This window comes from Folsomia candida, unplaced genomic scaffold, assembly GCF_002217175.1.
Source record: "Folsomia candida strain VU population unplaced genomic scaffold, ASM221717v1 Fcan01_Sc036, whole genome shotgun sequence".
Lineage (NCBI taxonomy): Eukaryota > Metazoa > Arthropoda > Collembola > Entomobryomorpha > Isotomidae > Folsomia > Folsomia candida.
This window is the reverse complement of record NW_019091228.1, coordinates 495,061-512,518: the sequence shown is the minus strand read 5'-3', so window position 1 is coordinate 512,518 and position 17,458 is coordinate 495,061. Positions and strand designations below refer to the sequence as shown.

At 37.6% G+C, this 17,458-nt stretch overlaps 3 protein-coding genes across 3 annotated transcripts; 1 reads left to right on the top strand and 2 right to left on the bottom strand.

The window, feature by feature from the left end:
* Positions 1–487: 487 nt before the first annotated feature.
* On the top strand, positions 488–3,292 carry LOC118439427. The gene is made up of 2 exons (XM_035860727.1): positions 488–1,035; positions 1,836–3,292. Exons 1-2 carry the CDS (start codon positions 561–563, stop codon positions 1,883–1,885), a joined length of 525 nt encoding a protein of 174 aa, XP_035716620.1. The 5' UTR covers positions 488–560; the 3' UTR covers positions 1,886–3,292.
* A 6,410-nt stretch (positions 3,293–9,702) lies between these two features.
* Positions 9,703–10,293, bottom strand: LOC110860924 (ATP-dependent DNA helicase PIF1-like). The gene has a single exon (XM_022110039.1). The coding sequence runs from the start codon at positions 10,291–10,293 to the stop codon at positions 9,703–9,705; it is 591 nt and encodes a 196-aa protein (XP_021965731.1).
* A 40-nt stretch (positions 10,294–10,333) lies between these two features.
* LOC110860923 lies at positions 10,334–14,329 on the bottom strand. The gene is made up of 2 exons (XM_022110038.1): positions 10,940–14,329; positions 10,334–10,891 (listed from the first exon to the last, which is right to left on the bottom strand). Exons 1-2 carry the CDS (start codon positions 14,327–14,329, stop codon positions 10,334–10,336), a joined length of 3,948 nt encoding a protein of 1,315 aa, XP_021965730.1.
* Between the last annotated feature and the right edge of the window lie 3,129 nt (positions 14,330–17,458).

Sequence of the window (17,458 nt, the reverse complement as noted above, 5' to 3'; positions counted from 1 at the left end):
GTCATATATACACTTATTTATCACTGTAACTCATTCGCATAACCATCGCCATGCAAAGGTCACAACATGTTATAACTCAAAGGTTAGGATATCATACAAAGATATATCGGCCAATTATGGACATCATCGTACAGATTTATTGCACACAAGATAACTACATATGTACATTTAACTACAAGCTCTGCGAACACATTACTTTACTCAATTGAATAAACTACTACATACATGATTTGCATGTTCATTAAGTGTTTCGTATGTTATGCTTTTTTTTCTAATGGACATCACACTGTGTTTAATCTTGTGGACCCGAGTTTCTTCGTCAAGAAGTGTTAAACTTGAGCAAAACAGATGCCCAAGGTTTTAGTTGGATCATTGCCATAAAATTAATTCCTACTTCCCATTTACTCGCTCATGCCGCGTTACATATACATATGTAGATGTATGTATGCATATTCAGAAAGTCAGTCAAACTGATCTGTTTCCTACACTCACATAGTACCCTCTCTCAGCTGGGATCATTTTTAAACAGCGTATACACGTTTTTCACTAAAAGTTTCGGCATGAAATCTCCACGTTGGGAGATATTTACCATCACACTTTCTTTATTTCTAATTAATTCAACCCCCACATTTTCCCATGGGTTTAAAAAGAATTCGAAAATCATCGAAATTATGAAAGGCTCCTTGATCAATTGGATACCAGGATACTTAGGACCCTATCCATACGACGTGTCGAAATGCAACTCTGAAATTCACGACGCCCCAGGTGGAGATATCGTAAGGGTTACTTCGAACGACAATTGTATCAATATCTACCCCCAAGTTAATTGTACGGGATGGTTCATTCGGTTTAACTATGGTCGTTACCCATCCTACCAACCTCAAATTTATCCATGGGATGGGGACAAGTTGAGAAATTCTACGCTACAAGTTGGCTCCGTGGGACCTTGTTTTGATAAATGTGACGAAAGAAATTGGCAAGGGGATAGGAAGGAGGTGGTGCAGGTCACGCTTTATGACGATTCGGAGTTTAAAGGTAAGCAAGTATGCTAAGAAGATAAAAATTTAATTAAAGTATTTACTTAATTACCTTGTGATGTCCTGCAAATTTATAAAAACTAGATTTTAATTAAGTCATGATTAATAAATATAGTCAAAATCAGTGTTGGCCGAGCAAAAAGGCAGGCAATGCCTTTTTGCCTGCCTCTTTGCCGTTTTGCCTTATAAAAATTGATGCCGTTTTGCCTTTTTGCCCTTTTGCTCAAACAGGGCATTGTGAAACTGATACTTCATGTTATTGAATTATAATGTTTAATTAAAAAAAAGTTTTTCTTAATTTAAGTTTTCGACGAAAGACAGTAATATTTTGTTAATCTAAATTATACGATGATCATTTCCATATATATGTCCTGACAAAAATCCAATCAAACTCTGTTTTACATGATACTAATTGAAAATTTTCAGATATTTTAGATTTTGTTCAGGGCATACACAAAAATTCCCAGAATTTTGTTGAGAACCCGAATATTGCTTCAGATTTGGAAAATTATCAAAAATGTGGAAGTTTTTATTTTCCAATGTTATAAGTATTCATTTGGGCAAAAAGGCAGGCAAAAGGGCAAAAAGGCACGCAAAAGGGCAATCCGGCATTCAAAAAGGCAAAACGGCAAAAAGGCACGGAAAAAAAGCAAAAAGGCTGCCTTTTTGCCAACACTGGTCAAAATCTGAAACCGTTGATAAATAATGAGATATAGAATTCGAACAGTCCCAAAATTTACTTACTTAATCTTAAAATCAAAAGATGTCTTGTAACATAATCTTGAATTCTAATTACAGGTTTCAGGAAAGAAACAGTTTCTGATTTTTTACAGAATATTTGCATTTAAATTAATCGTACTCATTTCCTCCCTGGGCGGAGCATGCGTTTATAAAAGGCATATACATATTCATCACGCCAGAACTCCAGAACTCCCTTCTAGTGTTTTGTATAAACCGAATTCCTAAAATTTATGATTGAAGATCCAAAAATTAAATAAAAATCAAAAATTGACTGATATCGATTTAAAGAGGACTGAATAAGTAACACAACAAAGTCAAACAAATGCCTGTAAAATCACAATTGCTGTTTGAAATTATCTAATTTTTGCATATGTGTATTATCAAGTATTCACGCCCATAATTTACTTTGTGGTTAAGGATCCTACACCACCGTTGGCCACCAATTTAATTCCTTTCATTACATTTTCGATTAAATTTTTCTTCTCCGTTTTTCCAACTTCCCGACTAATTTTCTTCCACATTCTTTTGAATATTGAAGAAATGCCATTATTATCTTAAAGTGTAGTACATTGAGAGTTGGAAAGCGTTCAAATTTTTTAAATGGGACGCAAATGAAGTACATTTGGTGTGCGTTCAACATTCGTCCTATCTTAATACGGCTTTGTTGAGTGCGGCATTTTTTGGGAAATTTATCTTTTTTTATTATTTTTTCTTCATAATGGACATCTGCAGGGTTGACGCAATGGTAAAAATGCCGTGCTGCAGTATTTGATGCATCAACCGGAACGTACGACTCGTCATCATTGATGACGATTTTTTCACGCATTTTCTTAATCAATGTGGAGCAGCATTCATTGATTCGATTTGCTTGGTCGGGCTTATTATTCATGGTAGGTTTTTTTGTTCTCACTTTGATGCCTAACTTGTGGAGTTTAATTGTACACAAATAGCTAGGGGAAATATTAATTTCCTTAGCAGCTGCAGCTAGGGTTGTGGATGGACGGGTTTCGAAAAAAAATTTAATCCGATTTTTGACTCGAGGGGTCGATCTCTTGATTGGGTGACCATTTAGCTTCTTATAAGTACTGCACATTTTCGGAATCCTTGTACTTTTTTATGTAGGAATACACCCTTGACCTTGAAATCCCTTCTCCTTCAAAATGATGCCAGGTATATTTAGAAACTCTGTTTGCCGTGTTTCTGTAGAACTCGATCACTCTTTTTGCTGACGCCTCCCATTGAATTCGTTTTTATGAGCACCTAACCATGTTCGATACACATGTGTGATATACCGTTCGTAACCTAGTGAATTGGTGTACTTAATTGTGGTTTTTATTTTTAAAAAATTGCCGCCAGTTTTCTCCCTATGCCTCGGGAATGACTTGTTGTCTTACTTATTCAGTGCTCTTTATTTGTTTTTAAAAATAAGCACAATTACCCACAAGCCCTACATTTAAACATTTGGTTGCTGTTTGAGTATACGATAATAAAAAAATAAGGAGACGTATAAAAAACCGTGCTCACTGAATTTTGTCATGTATTGAAAAATATCATAAATCAGTACACTCTAAAATTAAATTTTAAAACACTTAATTTTAATTATGAAACCTATTAATAAGCATAAAGTTATAATTCTGTGTCGATTTGGAACCAAAAATTTGCACCTTATTTCACATATTTTTCTTATATGGCTAATCATCTTCGCCTTCTTGTAACAGGAACCTTCAACAATTCTTGCCTGAGGTAAACTTATTCGTTTTCAAGGGGAAAAGCTACCAATGAATTTATACAAACCTTGAAATCCTTGAAATATAATGCTTCATATTCTCAAACCCAATCTCTTTAACGAAGACAAGAAAAGAAATCAAATGAATTATACCGCACAAAGCGAATATTTCCTTAACCAATTTCAGCGATATAGGATCCGATTCATGCACAGTGGCCGGCCCTCTCGTATTTGACATAGCCCTGAAAAAATATTTCTTGTCGGTTCCATTATCCACTCGGTAGTGCAATTTGATAGGAATATACGTATTTTCCAATTTATTCCATCTGTCCTCCAACCCAAAACTTAACAACTCTCCGAATCGTTGCTGAAATAATGGGAGGAGAAAGTTTTTACTCGCTAGTCCACAATATATCTCTGCAAATGGTGTATCCGCCTTCGCCTGAAGTATTAGATGGTTTCCATACCATTGAAATAGCTTCGAATATGTCTTGACATGCTCAGCATCATCCATAAGTGCAAATGTTTTACTTGTTTCCAGTGATTCATTTTTAGATGTTGAAATCCTTTTTGATATTTTAATACTGTTGAGGTATCGAACCAATATTTCCACTTTATGACTCCCAGTTAAATATATGACTTTCTTGTACAATTTATGGAACTTGTCCACAAGAGTGGGATTATCTTGGAACAAATTTATATATTGTGGAATGAGTCTATTTTTGAGAGCGGATTGAATTAATCTAGATGCAGCGTACGGTACTGTTGTAATAATTGGAATTTCCGAATCCACCAGTGAATACCAAGTAGGCGGAAGTATAGGTGACGAAATTGAACTTAAACACGCAAAAATTAATCCCATATATAAGTTGTTCATAATTATGAAGTGTGCACTAAAAAACCAGACAATAAGTATAGGCACGGCTATACGTTTCCTGTTGTGAAACATTTTAAAACTATCACCATTAACTTGCCCAAGGAGGATTCCACTAACATTTAGGAAATCTTGGATCAGATAATTATCAACTTTTCGTGTGCCTTGATTTTCTGCCACGGAATCTTCCGCACAACCAATAATTAAGGTTATAGCTACACAAGAAAGGACCAGAGTAATCCAAACAACCGGACCGAATGGAGATAAAAATGAAATCAATCCCTCAAATGCTGTAGGTAGTGGAGCAAAATACACAAATTGTACAACGTTATACCTTACTTTGTAGATTACAAGTGCTTGCGTAATGGAGGCAACTGCCTCTGATGTTAAAATATAACTGGGTACGAAATAATAAATGGGTGCCCCCGTATTTCCTTGTACAATTGTAAAATTAAATGCTTGCGAAAGCGACTTCATTGTACAATATTTAAACGGTGGCAAATCTAGCTTAACATTTAACATGGTAATTTCACATTTATCCAAGTTCAGGGGCAAAGAAGCAATAACTTTGACCGGTTTCTGATGAAGATTACGGTTTAATGTTAACCAAACAGTAGCGATGTTAGACATGGAAATCGTTCCCCCAGTCATTTGAATACTAACAGGTGCTATCGAGTCACAAGTAATGCAAGGAATATATACCTGATCGCGAAACTTTTCATTAACTAAGATTAGTGGTGCCGCTAAAGTTCTGGCATGAACGTAGTGCTTATCAAAATTGATCGTATTCCACGGGGAGTCGTGATGTTGGAAGATGAATGAGACATGAGAAAGGTATTTTAGGACTAATTCATGCACGTAAGAGTAACTTGTGATATCGTGAATTGCTTGCTTCAGCGGATCGGAACAAAGGTCAACAAATATGATGGATATTCTTTTTGAGTGGCCGGGTAGTGTGGACCAATGGCGTAGAAGACTGTCCTGGCTTGTTCCGTTAACTTCAAATTGACTCAAGGCTGAGTAGGGGTTTGATTTTCTTATTTGAGTGAAAAATGGCGACACGTTTTCTGTTGAACTTCCCCCACGGATTATAGATTTCTTTGTGATGAATGTAATGTCACAATTTTCAAATAAGTCGGGGGTTTCCCATGGACTGATTTTCGAAGAAATGTTTAATAGGTATGCAGCCGTCAATAATACATTCCGGAGTATTCTAGTCATGTTGAAGCGGGACCCAATACAGACGTATATACATTTAATGCGCGAATACAAACGTTAGTTCCAATCTGCCTAATGAGGTTAGATTGTGATAACCTCGTACTATGTTTCCTAACACACTTCCGTATTTTATAGGTATTTCAACCTTCAAAGTTTTGAGTAATACCTACACTTACGAAAGATCTTTTATCACGTAGATACTCATAAACTGCTCATTATATTGTTGACGAATTAAAGTACGAAAATATATTGCTGGCGAAATATCAATGTCGAATGACAATATTTGTCAGCCTACTGCTAAGAATTTGTTTTCGAAAAACAACAATATTGACCAAGACATTTTATCTGAATGAAACAAGAAAACAATATTGTGAATGGGACGGAAGACAGAAATAAATTAATTATATACCTTCTTCTAAATATCAGGTACCATAGATATTTGGCGATTGTAGATATTTGCAAACAACTATGAAACATTTTCAAGAACTAGAAAATGCTTGCAATAATATGCTGATTCATGGGGCGATAAGAAATTATTGGTAATGATAGGGTAAACGCGAAGGAATATTCTTGTAAAACTATGCATATTTAGATTACCTAAAGCAACGAGATTATCTCAAAATACCTGGGACACCGACAATTTGGAAACTGCGAACTTATTCGCATGTCTGAATGTTTTTAAGATAGTAATGATAAGTGTAGGGGAGTATTCAAGTTTATACGTACAATAAACTTTCTACCTATTCCTTTAGCAATTAGGCACTCAGAATTTGCAATTGAGCACAATTTCAAGCAAATTATAATTAAGCTATAATCTGTTATGTTGTGCCAGAACCAGGTTCATTGACATGTTTTTGAAGCTGCCAATTAAGGAAAACTTCGCACGGCATAGTTTCCGGTTCACAGAACCGGGAATACATAGGGCAAGTTCTCAGATTACAATGAACAAAATATAACGAAATTTACATCATCACAACTTCATTGACAAGCTATGGTCCTAAGAAAATACAAGATTGAGTCATATGGATATACAATGGTCTATGTTTTTAGTTCAGCAGCTTTTTGGGCGAACTTATCTTATTCGTACTTATCGCACTAAATTACACGACTGATTATCTTCTTCCTTGCTAACTTCGTAATTTTGCTTTAAATATGTCAAACAAAATAAGGTATCTGCAAAAAATATCCTAGGTTACTTTGATTGTATGTTCTATCCTGGAAATAAGTATATAATTGAGCAAAGGGGTCCACGGATGTACTCACGACAACGTATATTTCGCAACGCAACTCATTCCGGAGATTTGTGAGAAATCGTGGAAAAAAATGATTCCCAACAGATGTGTTATACTATAGTATAACACATCTGTTTTAACACACTGTTTTAAAGCATGTAGCAATATATTGCTACATGCTTTAAAACAGTATTTGACAAAATCCGTACACAAATGTAGGGTGGTTTAAAGGGGAACCGTAGATGATGGTGATATCAGTCAGATTTTTTAATTTTACGCGGTTTGTGGAGCGGGGTAGTTGAGGTACAACTGTATGAATAAGATTTTGTGTTTATATACATATCAGTGTCTCACATCCCCTAGCCGCGCAAAATCCAAATATCTGACTGAGATCACTATCAACGATTTCCTTGTAAATCACCTATATGTGTGTAAGAATTTTGCTGAATAGTATCGAAATTATGACCTCGTAAGTAACCTCGTTAGATTGGTTACTCGGATACTTAGGCCCGGTTGTATAAGAAAGATTTAGTAGTTAGGTGGCTGGGTGGCCAGCTGGGGAACAATTTTTGTCAAGTCAATATTAAGAATGTTATGTGTTTGTTCATTTCAAAACGTTGGCTATATATACATCCATCAAAACTAAGTTAGGCTAGCTCATACCTACACATGTATGTACATAATACAAAACAGTTGCAGAATGATTTACAACTAGGAAAAAATCTACGACAATATAAATTAGTAGACCATCAGACTATACAACGAATTCGTAGTTTTTATTTTGAATACATAAGTACCCTAAACAAAGCTGCTGACAAATACTTCTGAATTATTTTATGTTAATTTATGTCTAATTAATTCAGCAGACATAGTGATACCGTTTGGTTTATGCAGAAATTTTGCATTACCAATGGTGTCCCTTTGTCAATGAAATTTGACCCGAATTTTATTTTGAGGAATCCACATGCTCTCAATTCTTTCAGTAAAGGACCTCGTTTACCAACTCGATGTCCAACAATTTTTTCCTCTATATGGTTTAGTACGGTGTTTGATGAAGCATTAACTTTAGAGGCCAAAGTTATGATAAGAATGTTGTTAATTACAGTAGAAAGGGCCATGATGGGATATATTGCGAATCCAGGGAAAGCAATTTCCCCATGCATTCTAATGCAGACAAATAGCGCGGATATTTGAATGGTTGGAAAGCAGGTTATTATCACAGGAACCAGTCGCTCCGCTACGAAAGCGTTGAACGATTTTTCCAATATTTGAATGTATCTGTACAGTTTGATGCAGGACTTGATGTCATGTGAAGTTTGGATTTTGGATATTTCCCTAAAAATATAAAGAAGTATGTAATTTGGACATTTCGCTTCAAAATATTTATGAACATAAAAATTATATCATAACTTGAATAAAATATTCCAACAAGCCAAAGTTACGGAGCCTAAGCACTTCATAATTAATTGATTGAAATTTAATTAATTATGAAATTGAATTAACGGAGTTGAAAAATTCTTTGATTCACTTTCACGTATGATACTGATACATAATCACTGATAGGGTTAGGAATTATTTTAGACGTAAATACCTGGTCAGAAGTTCAAAGTAGTGCAGCAAGAAACCAATCCCGGCAAAGAGAGCATATAGGAACCAAGTAGCTCCAGAAACCTTCGCATGATACTCGATCCAAGTTTCAAAGATGTGCACTCCAAGTTGTAGTCCATACCGAATCGTTGAACATTTTTGACGGCCACAGTTTGCAAACATGGATAAAATGAATGGCGGCATGCAAGGAAGAAATCGCAACAAAAGAAAGACCAGTATTGGGTATGAGAATATGGCAATTTCTACAAGGACGACAAACGCCTTGATGGCCTTGGTTGTACTAGAGGTTGCCAGATTTGTTAGATCTGAAAATAAATAATGCCGTGTAAATAATTATGTGTAACTGTGCCCAGGTAGATTGGGTGTTATGCCGAAGCGCGAAATTAAAATTATTAAAAAATATGCTAACATACTCATACATACATGTAATCCTAGACTTAATTAATACAACGTGCCGCCAGACTTCACAAAAAGTTTTAACATTTAAATTTGTTATAATTGTTAGAGTAAAGTATATACATTGTAAATTTCGAGTTTCCGTCGAAGTCTTTACTAGAATAAACTTCGCTTACTTTTTATAATCCTTGCATCGAAATCCAGAAAGGCATTTATTATTTGAATTGGTGCGATGTCTATGGAGTAATTCCAGCTTGGAATAGCTGCAGCTAGAGAGCAAATCATAATCGAAAGGCCCTGCAAGCGTTCAGCTTTTGTCAACGGTCCGAAGCAAATGTTCAGGAAGAGTGCCGTACAATGCACAGCTGTCAGGATACATTGTAGTTTGAAGAAACGAATTACTTTGATGGATTTTGATTTTGCAAATCGTTCCGATTTCTCCTCATATTCAAAAGGGATGCATTTAAACAAATCGCAAATTCTGAGGTGATAAATCAACAGGGGGAGAAATTCCTTTTGATACATTTTTCCTCCTAATTGGCTGCAGAACTTGTAAGAGCAGTGGGCGATGGAAGTATTTATGAAATCCGTTAGATAAATGGAACCAGATAATCACCGGACAAGATAGATAGTCACCGGAAACAGCGTAGACATTCATGGTTAATAATGTTCTGCAAAGTTAAATATTATCCAATGAGGTGAATTATTTACATGTGCACCTTTCGAGGGAACCCCTCGAGGTGTGTTTTAACTGGTAGGGCTACCAATAATGTAAAAATGAGTTTTATATTAGTCCATTTAGATTTATTAAGTTTAGATAAAACTTTCATATATAACAAAATTGAGACAAAGACATTTGCATATATTATTTTAAGATTGAAAAACTTCTTTAAAAACTATATTGCGAGTATATTTAACCTCATCGAGAAGCAAGTTTCCTTGTTGCGGATGTTTGTGCAGGAACAGTTTTATATTGTTTGGGTTTTTACTCCTAGACAATGCGACGTATAACTGTCCATGGGAGAATACTGGTGTTTTGAGGTTTATTCCGACGTAATCATAGGATTGTCCCTGGGACTTATTAATTGTTATTGCAAAAGCAGGGATTACGGGGAACTGTCTTCGTTTTAAAATGAACGGAAGAGTTGTGTCGGAAGGGGCTAAGTCTATTCTTGGAATGAATACCGTATCTCCTTTATTGCATTCTGACATTATCTCCGCGACGATGAAATTACGATGTAGATCTTTGACAATCAATCTCGTACCATTGCAGAGTCCTTTTTTGGGGTTCATATTTCTAAGCAGCATGATGATTACACCCTTCTTCAGAACTAACGCATGTGGTGCCATTCCTGATGGAGTCTGCTTGTTGAGAAATTCGACCGGGAAATTCAGCGCATCGCTTGGGTCTTCAGAAACTATGGAGTCGGCGCTGTAGTATATTGTTGGGTCGCCAGGCATAGAGTCGATGATTTTTCGATTGATTTCTAAAGTTTGCTCGTTAGTGGGAGAAAGTATGACCCGATTCTTCCACCGGTAAATCATGAATGTTGGCCCCGAAAACCGCAGTTACAATATCGTCTGATTCAGTCATATCTTGGGGGATAGAAATAAGGTCTGGACATGGTAACTCCTCCGGAGCAACCACATCTCCCGTCCCAATTTTCAGCAGCCACTCGTTATGTTGATCATGTCCGTCAGATCGCATGTTCACATTCAGTATCAACGGCGTAAATTTAGACCAAAGGGAACTCGCCTTGATGCAACTGTCGACAATTTGTCCGCGGGATGCTCTTGGTACAACGGGAAGCGTTTGACGAAAGTCACCTCCCATAACACATACTTTGCCTCCAAAGGGTTGTTCTTTACCAACAATGTCACGAAGCAATTTGTCGATGCACCTCAATCCGTGCTTCGATAGCATTGTAATTTCGTCAATAAGTATTAGTGAGGCCTCCCGTAATTGAGTTGCTTCCTTTGAGCTTATTCGCATGGAGGAAACAGAGGTATCGAGAAGAGGAATTGGAAGTTTAAAGCCACTGTGCACTGTTCGTCCACCCTATAGAAGTGTGCCTGCAATTCCAGTAGTTGCAAATGGGAGGACTACCTGTGATCGGCCACGTATGTATGCCATTAACGAATTGTACAAAAATGTTTTTCCTGAGCCTCCAGGGCCGTCCAGGTAGAAAATCCTTTCCGTATCATCTTCATGATCGACAGCATGGATTATCTTATTGAAGGCTTGACGTTGGTTAGGGTTGAGCAATCCGATAAGATTTTCTGCAGCTTGAGCTTCTTGAACTGGATCGTATTGCTCATCGGCTGGTGCAATTCCTGTCGGGTTTGGAAGTCCAATGGCTGAGCATGATAGCCCATGTTGTCTTAAAATTGCGTCTATATCATGTCGTGCCAAATTGTTGGCTATCTCTGCATTATGGTTCCGCATATAGTCGAGTGACATTTCTTCTGAAAATTTGTTCCATAAGGTGAGTGGGCTAGCTGGCTGACAAAATGCACAGATGTAGGAAAAGGTTTCTCTTAATTGCTTCGCCATTTGATAAATACTGGATTCAGTCAAGCAACGATCGCATTCCTCGTCCGATTCCAGTAAACCGCGCGCAGACGCTGCTTCTTTAAATGTAGTGTAAGTTACACAGTTGAAAGTTCGAATGGATTCAAAACTCACAGCTCCTCTGACGTGAAGTAAAAGAAGCCTTAGAAAATACCTTTCCTCATCTTTCAATGCAACAGTATACATCCTGGGAACAATAGAATTTCCACCTCTTTGACGTTTCTGCCACTTACTATCCTTATAGGTATAGTGATATGGAATCTCAGTATACAAAAGTTGCTGGGCTTCTTCATCCACTCGATTCAGTTCAAACCATGATTCCAATTTGGTCCGTTTAGTTCTGGCAGCTGCAACTGCGTCCTCTTCACGGCCTTCTTCGAACACCAAGCGTTGTTGATTTGGAAGATGAACTGGTAGCTGCTGTACAGAATGAGATCTGCCGTGCATGTTGAACTCAAGAAGTCTCCACATTGCCTTCGGTGAGCTGAGGTATCTGGCATCAATGTAGTTTGTAATTTCATTGTGTTGGAGCTGTCGATCACCTTCAGAAGTTATTCCAATATTGGCGCAGTCGAATCCTTTGTATATGTACTTGTAAATATATTTTACAGCCTTGAGTGAGGTACAAATTTCTACATTGATGTGGGCATTGTATTTCAAAAGTAAATATGGACTGTATGGTACCACGTGTCGATTATCAAACAACGCTCCTCTTGATTCAAACTGTAACCCAGGTCGACGACGATATATTGGGTATCCATTGACGTTCGTAGCTGTTGCGTTATTGAAGTCTTTGGGGAAGTTCTTCTTACATTTACCATCCTCCATGCATGAAGCATGACTTTGCGTGATGCCGCATGGTCCATGAAGCATACATCTCACTACAATGGCATGCAATCTTGGATTTTCGACTGGATCAGGAATTTCAGCGCGTACATGTTGATCAATCCTGTCAGCAGTTTGAAACTTGTCATCTGCTTGCAACGTGACCAAAATGTGTGCGTGAGGTAGCCCGCGTTTCTGAAATTCTATTGTGTATACATGGGGAATTGACTTCCCAAATATACCATGGTGTGTGACATCATCAAGTAAACTTTTTAATTTCAACTTGAACACTCTTGCAACTAAATCTGGGCGATCAGAAGGCTGGTCCCATGTATTTAGGTTTTCTGTTATTTCAGTCCAACTGGGATTAGCCGTGAAGGTGATGAAGAGATCCGGTGCTCCCCATTTGGAGAAGATGGACATTGCGTCTTTGCATCTTTCACGCATATTCCTAGCGGAGCCTTCAAAACTGGATGGTAAAATTACTGGAACACCTGCGGCGACATTTGCGTTTCTGGCCAGATTTTCCACATGGTCCGCTAATCCTTGATACAATTCTGCTCGAAGCTGTTTCTGTTTTGTTCGAGCAAAATTAAGATCATTAGCTTCCACCTGTAGGTATGAATCGACCAACCATTGTTGGGTTAACTTGCCAGCGCTCATTAGTGGGTTAAAATTTGCCCGGATTGCAGTAAGGGCCGATTTGTACTGCAGCACCTTGGTGCGCACTCGATTCCTTTCCACCCCATCATATGTATCACACTCCCAATTCGGTTGCCATCCGGGTTCTCCATATGGGAAAAGTATAGCATACGACATCGGATCCAGATTGGGGCTAAGAATATTTATGTTAATGAATTTTTGGTTAGGATTAACTGGATTCCTTGGGTAAACATGAATGTCACGTTCAAATGGTGGTTCAGCGTCATTGTTGACAAATATCATGGCTACTTCATTTGATGTTGGTTGATTATAACGTCGCTGATCCGACCGTCGATCTCGTTTAAATGCCATATTGACCACTGGAATTTCCTCGCCTCTCGCCCTAGCTTGTCGAACCTCTTTGGCTTGCATTTCTCGCATCATCTCGTAGGATTGTGCAATTCTGTTATGCTGACGAAAAAACTGGTCAATGGAATATAAAATGGTGGGCTTGCAGTGGTTATTTGCAGGGTGGTTCTGACGATAGGCAGTGGCTTCGCTACTGTCAAAGACGTAAAGTTGAGCATATTCAGGGTTAGCACCATTAACTGGTTCTGTGTGTGACGTCCTGTGATATGTCGTGCCGTGAGATTTAAAAACGTATGGGCCCCGGCCAGGAAGGTCGACAATTTTCGCTCCCATCGAAGCGAAAGACACGGCGCTGTTATAGGATCGTACATACTCTCGGAAGTTTGTGAAATCTGGATGACTTTTATCAGATAGCAGTCGACGTAGAAATTCCGGATAAGCTTGCTCTCGTCCACTTACGTCCATAATTTTAGGCAATTTGACTTTCCCTTTTCGACAACAGGACGTAAACTTCCCATCAGAGGGCTTCTCTGCTGGAAAATTTCTAGAACTACAGTATACGCAAATGCTATCCATTTTCCCGCAATAATCTAATTCAATAGCATTTTCATTAAACGTAGCGGTTACAGCTTCATTTCTCACACGTTGACTTTTAAGTTCTCTGCTTTCTTCATAGGATAGGCGATGAGCTTCTGCGTCTACATCTCGACGTTGTTGGGACTCTTCAGGTAACTCCATTTCTCGACTAATCCTATGAGCCACCGCGTCCGCTTCTCTACGTTGTTGGGATTTCTCAGGTAACTCCATTCCTCGACTAATCCTATGAGCTTCCGCGTCCGCTTCTCTTCGTTGTTGGGATTGTTCGATGGATTGCATTTGTCGACTTGTCCTATGAGCCGCGGCGTCGGTCTGCTGTCGAAGATGTAATTCCTCAGGTTGCTGCATTTCACGTCTTTTGCGTTTGGGATCGGCCTCTTCCACTCGTATTCTGTCCATTGTTTCTTGACTTTGACGTGCCCACCATCTTGCCTTTCGTTCTTTAGCCAATCGACGTTTTCTTGACGCCGGATCTTCGTTATTGTCGTCCATGATGGTTTCCAATCAAGTTTTGGCTTTCTGCCGATTAAATGTCCTAAAAACATTGAGAAATCTTAAAACTCGACGACTTATTGCCTATGGCAATGCAATGGAATTACTTTGGCAACCTATCTTTAGCTACCACAGAATAGGAAATCGAACTTACAGTTATGTGATGCCAGATAATTTTCCGCACGACTTGAATTGGCAAAGCAGACCTTTTGGCAAGACAATCCTGATCACCCACCTGATTATATTTATTAAAAGTTATCAAAAACGCTTCAGCAAAAAATTGTTACCTCGGTTCAAATCAAGAAAACTAAAAACAAAAGTCTCCGCTTACCTATTATAAGCTGCGATGGGCTTTTAATTGACCTTAAACGATCCAAAAATTTATATAACTATCTTAACGCTGAATATAATTCTGGCAATGTTTACAGGTCGACGTTGATCCACGAACTAACACAAATCAAACGACTCATTTGTTCTCGTGGTCATTCCTTCTATCTTGCCCATGGCAATGGCAAGCAGTATGGCAAGCAGTTTGGCAAGCACTTTCGCTAAGCCTAACCCTGCCACAGACCTTGCCTATGGCAGTGCCATGGCAATGGCAAGCAGTTTGGCAAGAGTATGGCAAGCACTTTGGCTTAGCCTAACCCTGCCCCAGACCTTGCCTATGGCAGTGCCATGGCAATGGCAAGCACTTTGGCAAGCAGTTTGGCAAGCACTTTGGCTTAGCCTAACCCTGCCCCAGACCTTGCATATGGCAGGTATGTCCTCACTGCTATCCTTCAATGCTAACGTTTTCTAATACATTGAAGGGATGCGTTCCGGACAGACAGACAGACAGAGAATGGACTAATCTTATATAGATTACGTATTACATAATTATTTATCATGTATCCACGTATAGACATATGGTAAATAATGATGTAATACGTATTCCATAATTATTTAGGTAATATTATGTTACATATGTTATGTATGTTATGTAATTATTTACTTTCCATCAACAATATTTCTGTATATTTATAAATATCAGTGTTCATGCACAGATATGTATCTCATTCCTATAATTATGACTTTTAGAATTCACATCAGAAATAGATTGCATGTTGTTACAAATTTCGAGTTTAAAAGAAATCTGTCGAAAAATATGTATGTCCCTTGTGAATTTCATTAATATTCTAACAGAATTAACATGAGGATAAATTTAGCTGGGAAAACCGGCCAACTACCACAAGTTACTTCGATGCAGTTTTATTTCTGTACTGTAAGGTGAACCTCTCCAAAATGTCTAACCTTCATATCATATACTTGTACAAAAAGATTTTTTGTTTCTATTTTAAATTTCCGGAACACTTTGATGAATCTACCGGCACCTTGGCCCCTATCCCAAGAGCGGAATTATTCTACTCATTCTACCTTACTGAAGTCATTGTTTTCACTTTTGGCGTAGTTCTTGCCGCCTTTGAATTGTTGCACGCTGTAAAGATGGCAAAGACTTTGGCAATCGTTATTCTTATCATTGCCATGATTGGATGCGGGTTCGATGTCTCGTTGGCACTGGTGAAGGCGCGATGGTGTCAATACTGTGTCGCTTTCTTTAACTCGCTAGTAAACGAATACAATGACATACAAATAGGTGAGCTTGGGTTGAGACAGTAACCAAAATTGCTTTGAAGTTTTATCATAATTGTACGGATATGTTATTCATGCGATCGTCGATAACTCTGCTAGAGTATTGTTATCCTTAGTAAAGCTAATCCGATATATTTCCAACATTTAGTAATCAAAACTAAGTAAGTAAATGAACTGATGATTGTCAAATATGTACACCCGGTGTCCAAAAGTATCCGTTATTATAAGTTCGCCTCCTTCATCAACCCAACATCTGTACAGTTGTTCACCAAATCACAACAAATTTTGTCTTTCGTATTTTAACCACTCCATATGGCCATACTTATACAGTGCGGAGCAATTGCTTAGAAAATAATGGTTTTATCGTTCTAATTTTGTTATTACCGATCCGACTTCGGCCAAACTTGGTGAGAATGGTCCCTCCCCTACCCTTCGCAAGTGAGTAAAGTGTCGGCTTCGAAAAATAATTATTGAACACTGTATTCAAAGAAACCCGAAAAGCATGTGGAGCAATTGCTTAGAAAATTTTGACATTTTAAATTGTTTCTCCTCAATCTTGGATGGTTGACAGTACTTGTTATAATTGTATGGTAGAATAAAGTCCTCTGAAAGAGAAAAATATATACTTCAAAAATATTTTGCATTATACATGATTTTATTGGGGTAAGAGTGAGACAAAACCACTATTATGTTTATATGCTACTACTTTTGAAACCATAAGGTGTAGTAGAATTAAGACGATATGCTTGGAAAGCCCGTCAATTATAGTTTATATTTCACCAATAAGTTGTGAAAATTCGAAAGTTTAAGTGTCGGAAATACAAAATAAGTACATGTCAGTCTAAGTAGGTCATGATTTTGACAGAATTTCTATGGGTAAGATTTTTTTAGCTTTCAAATTTTTTGATTAATTACGACCCTAAGACTCCTAGTAGTTCAAGTAAAATGGTTTGGATAGCCTCCCATAAGCAATTACTGCCTCACACTAAAAAACTTCCCATGCGCGACTTATAACATTGGGGCCTTATCGCAGTAATTAATCTAAATAGTTTTTGTAGTTTATCATAATATTAAACGACAGGAACTTGCCCAAACCAATCTTTCTGAACTACTAGAAGTCTTAAGGTCGTAATTAATCAAAAAAACTTGCAAGTTAAAAAAATTTTACCCATAGAAATTCTGTCCCAATCATGACCTACTTAGACTGACATGGAGTTATTTTGTATTTTTGACACTTAAACTTTCGAATTTTCCCAACATATTACTGAAATATAAACCACAATGGACGGGCTTTTAAATCATATCTTCATAATTCTTCTACATCTTACGGATTCCAAAGTACTAGCATATAAATCTCACCGTGGTTTTGTCTCACTCTTACCCCAATAAAATCATGTATAATGCAAATTATTTTTGAAGTATATATTTTTCTCTTTCAGAGGACTTTATTCTATCATACATATATAACAAGTACTGTCTGCCATCCAAGATTGAGGAGAA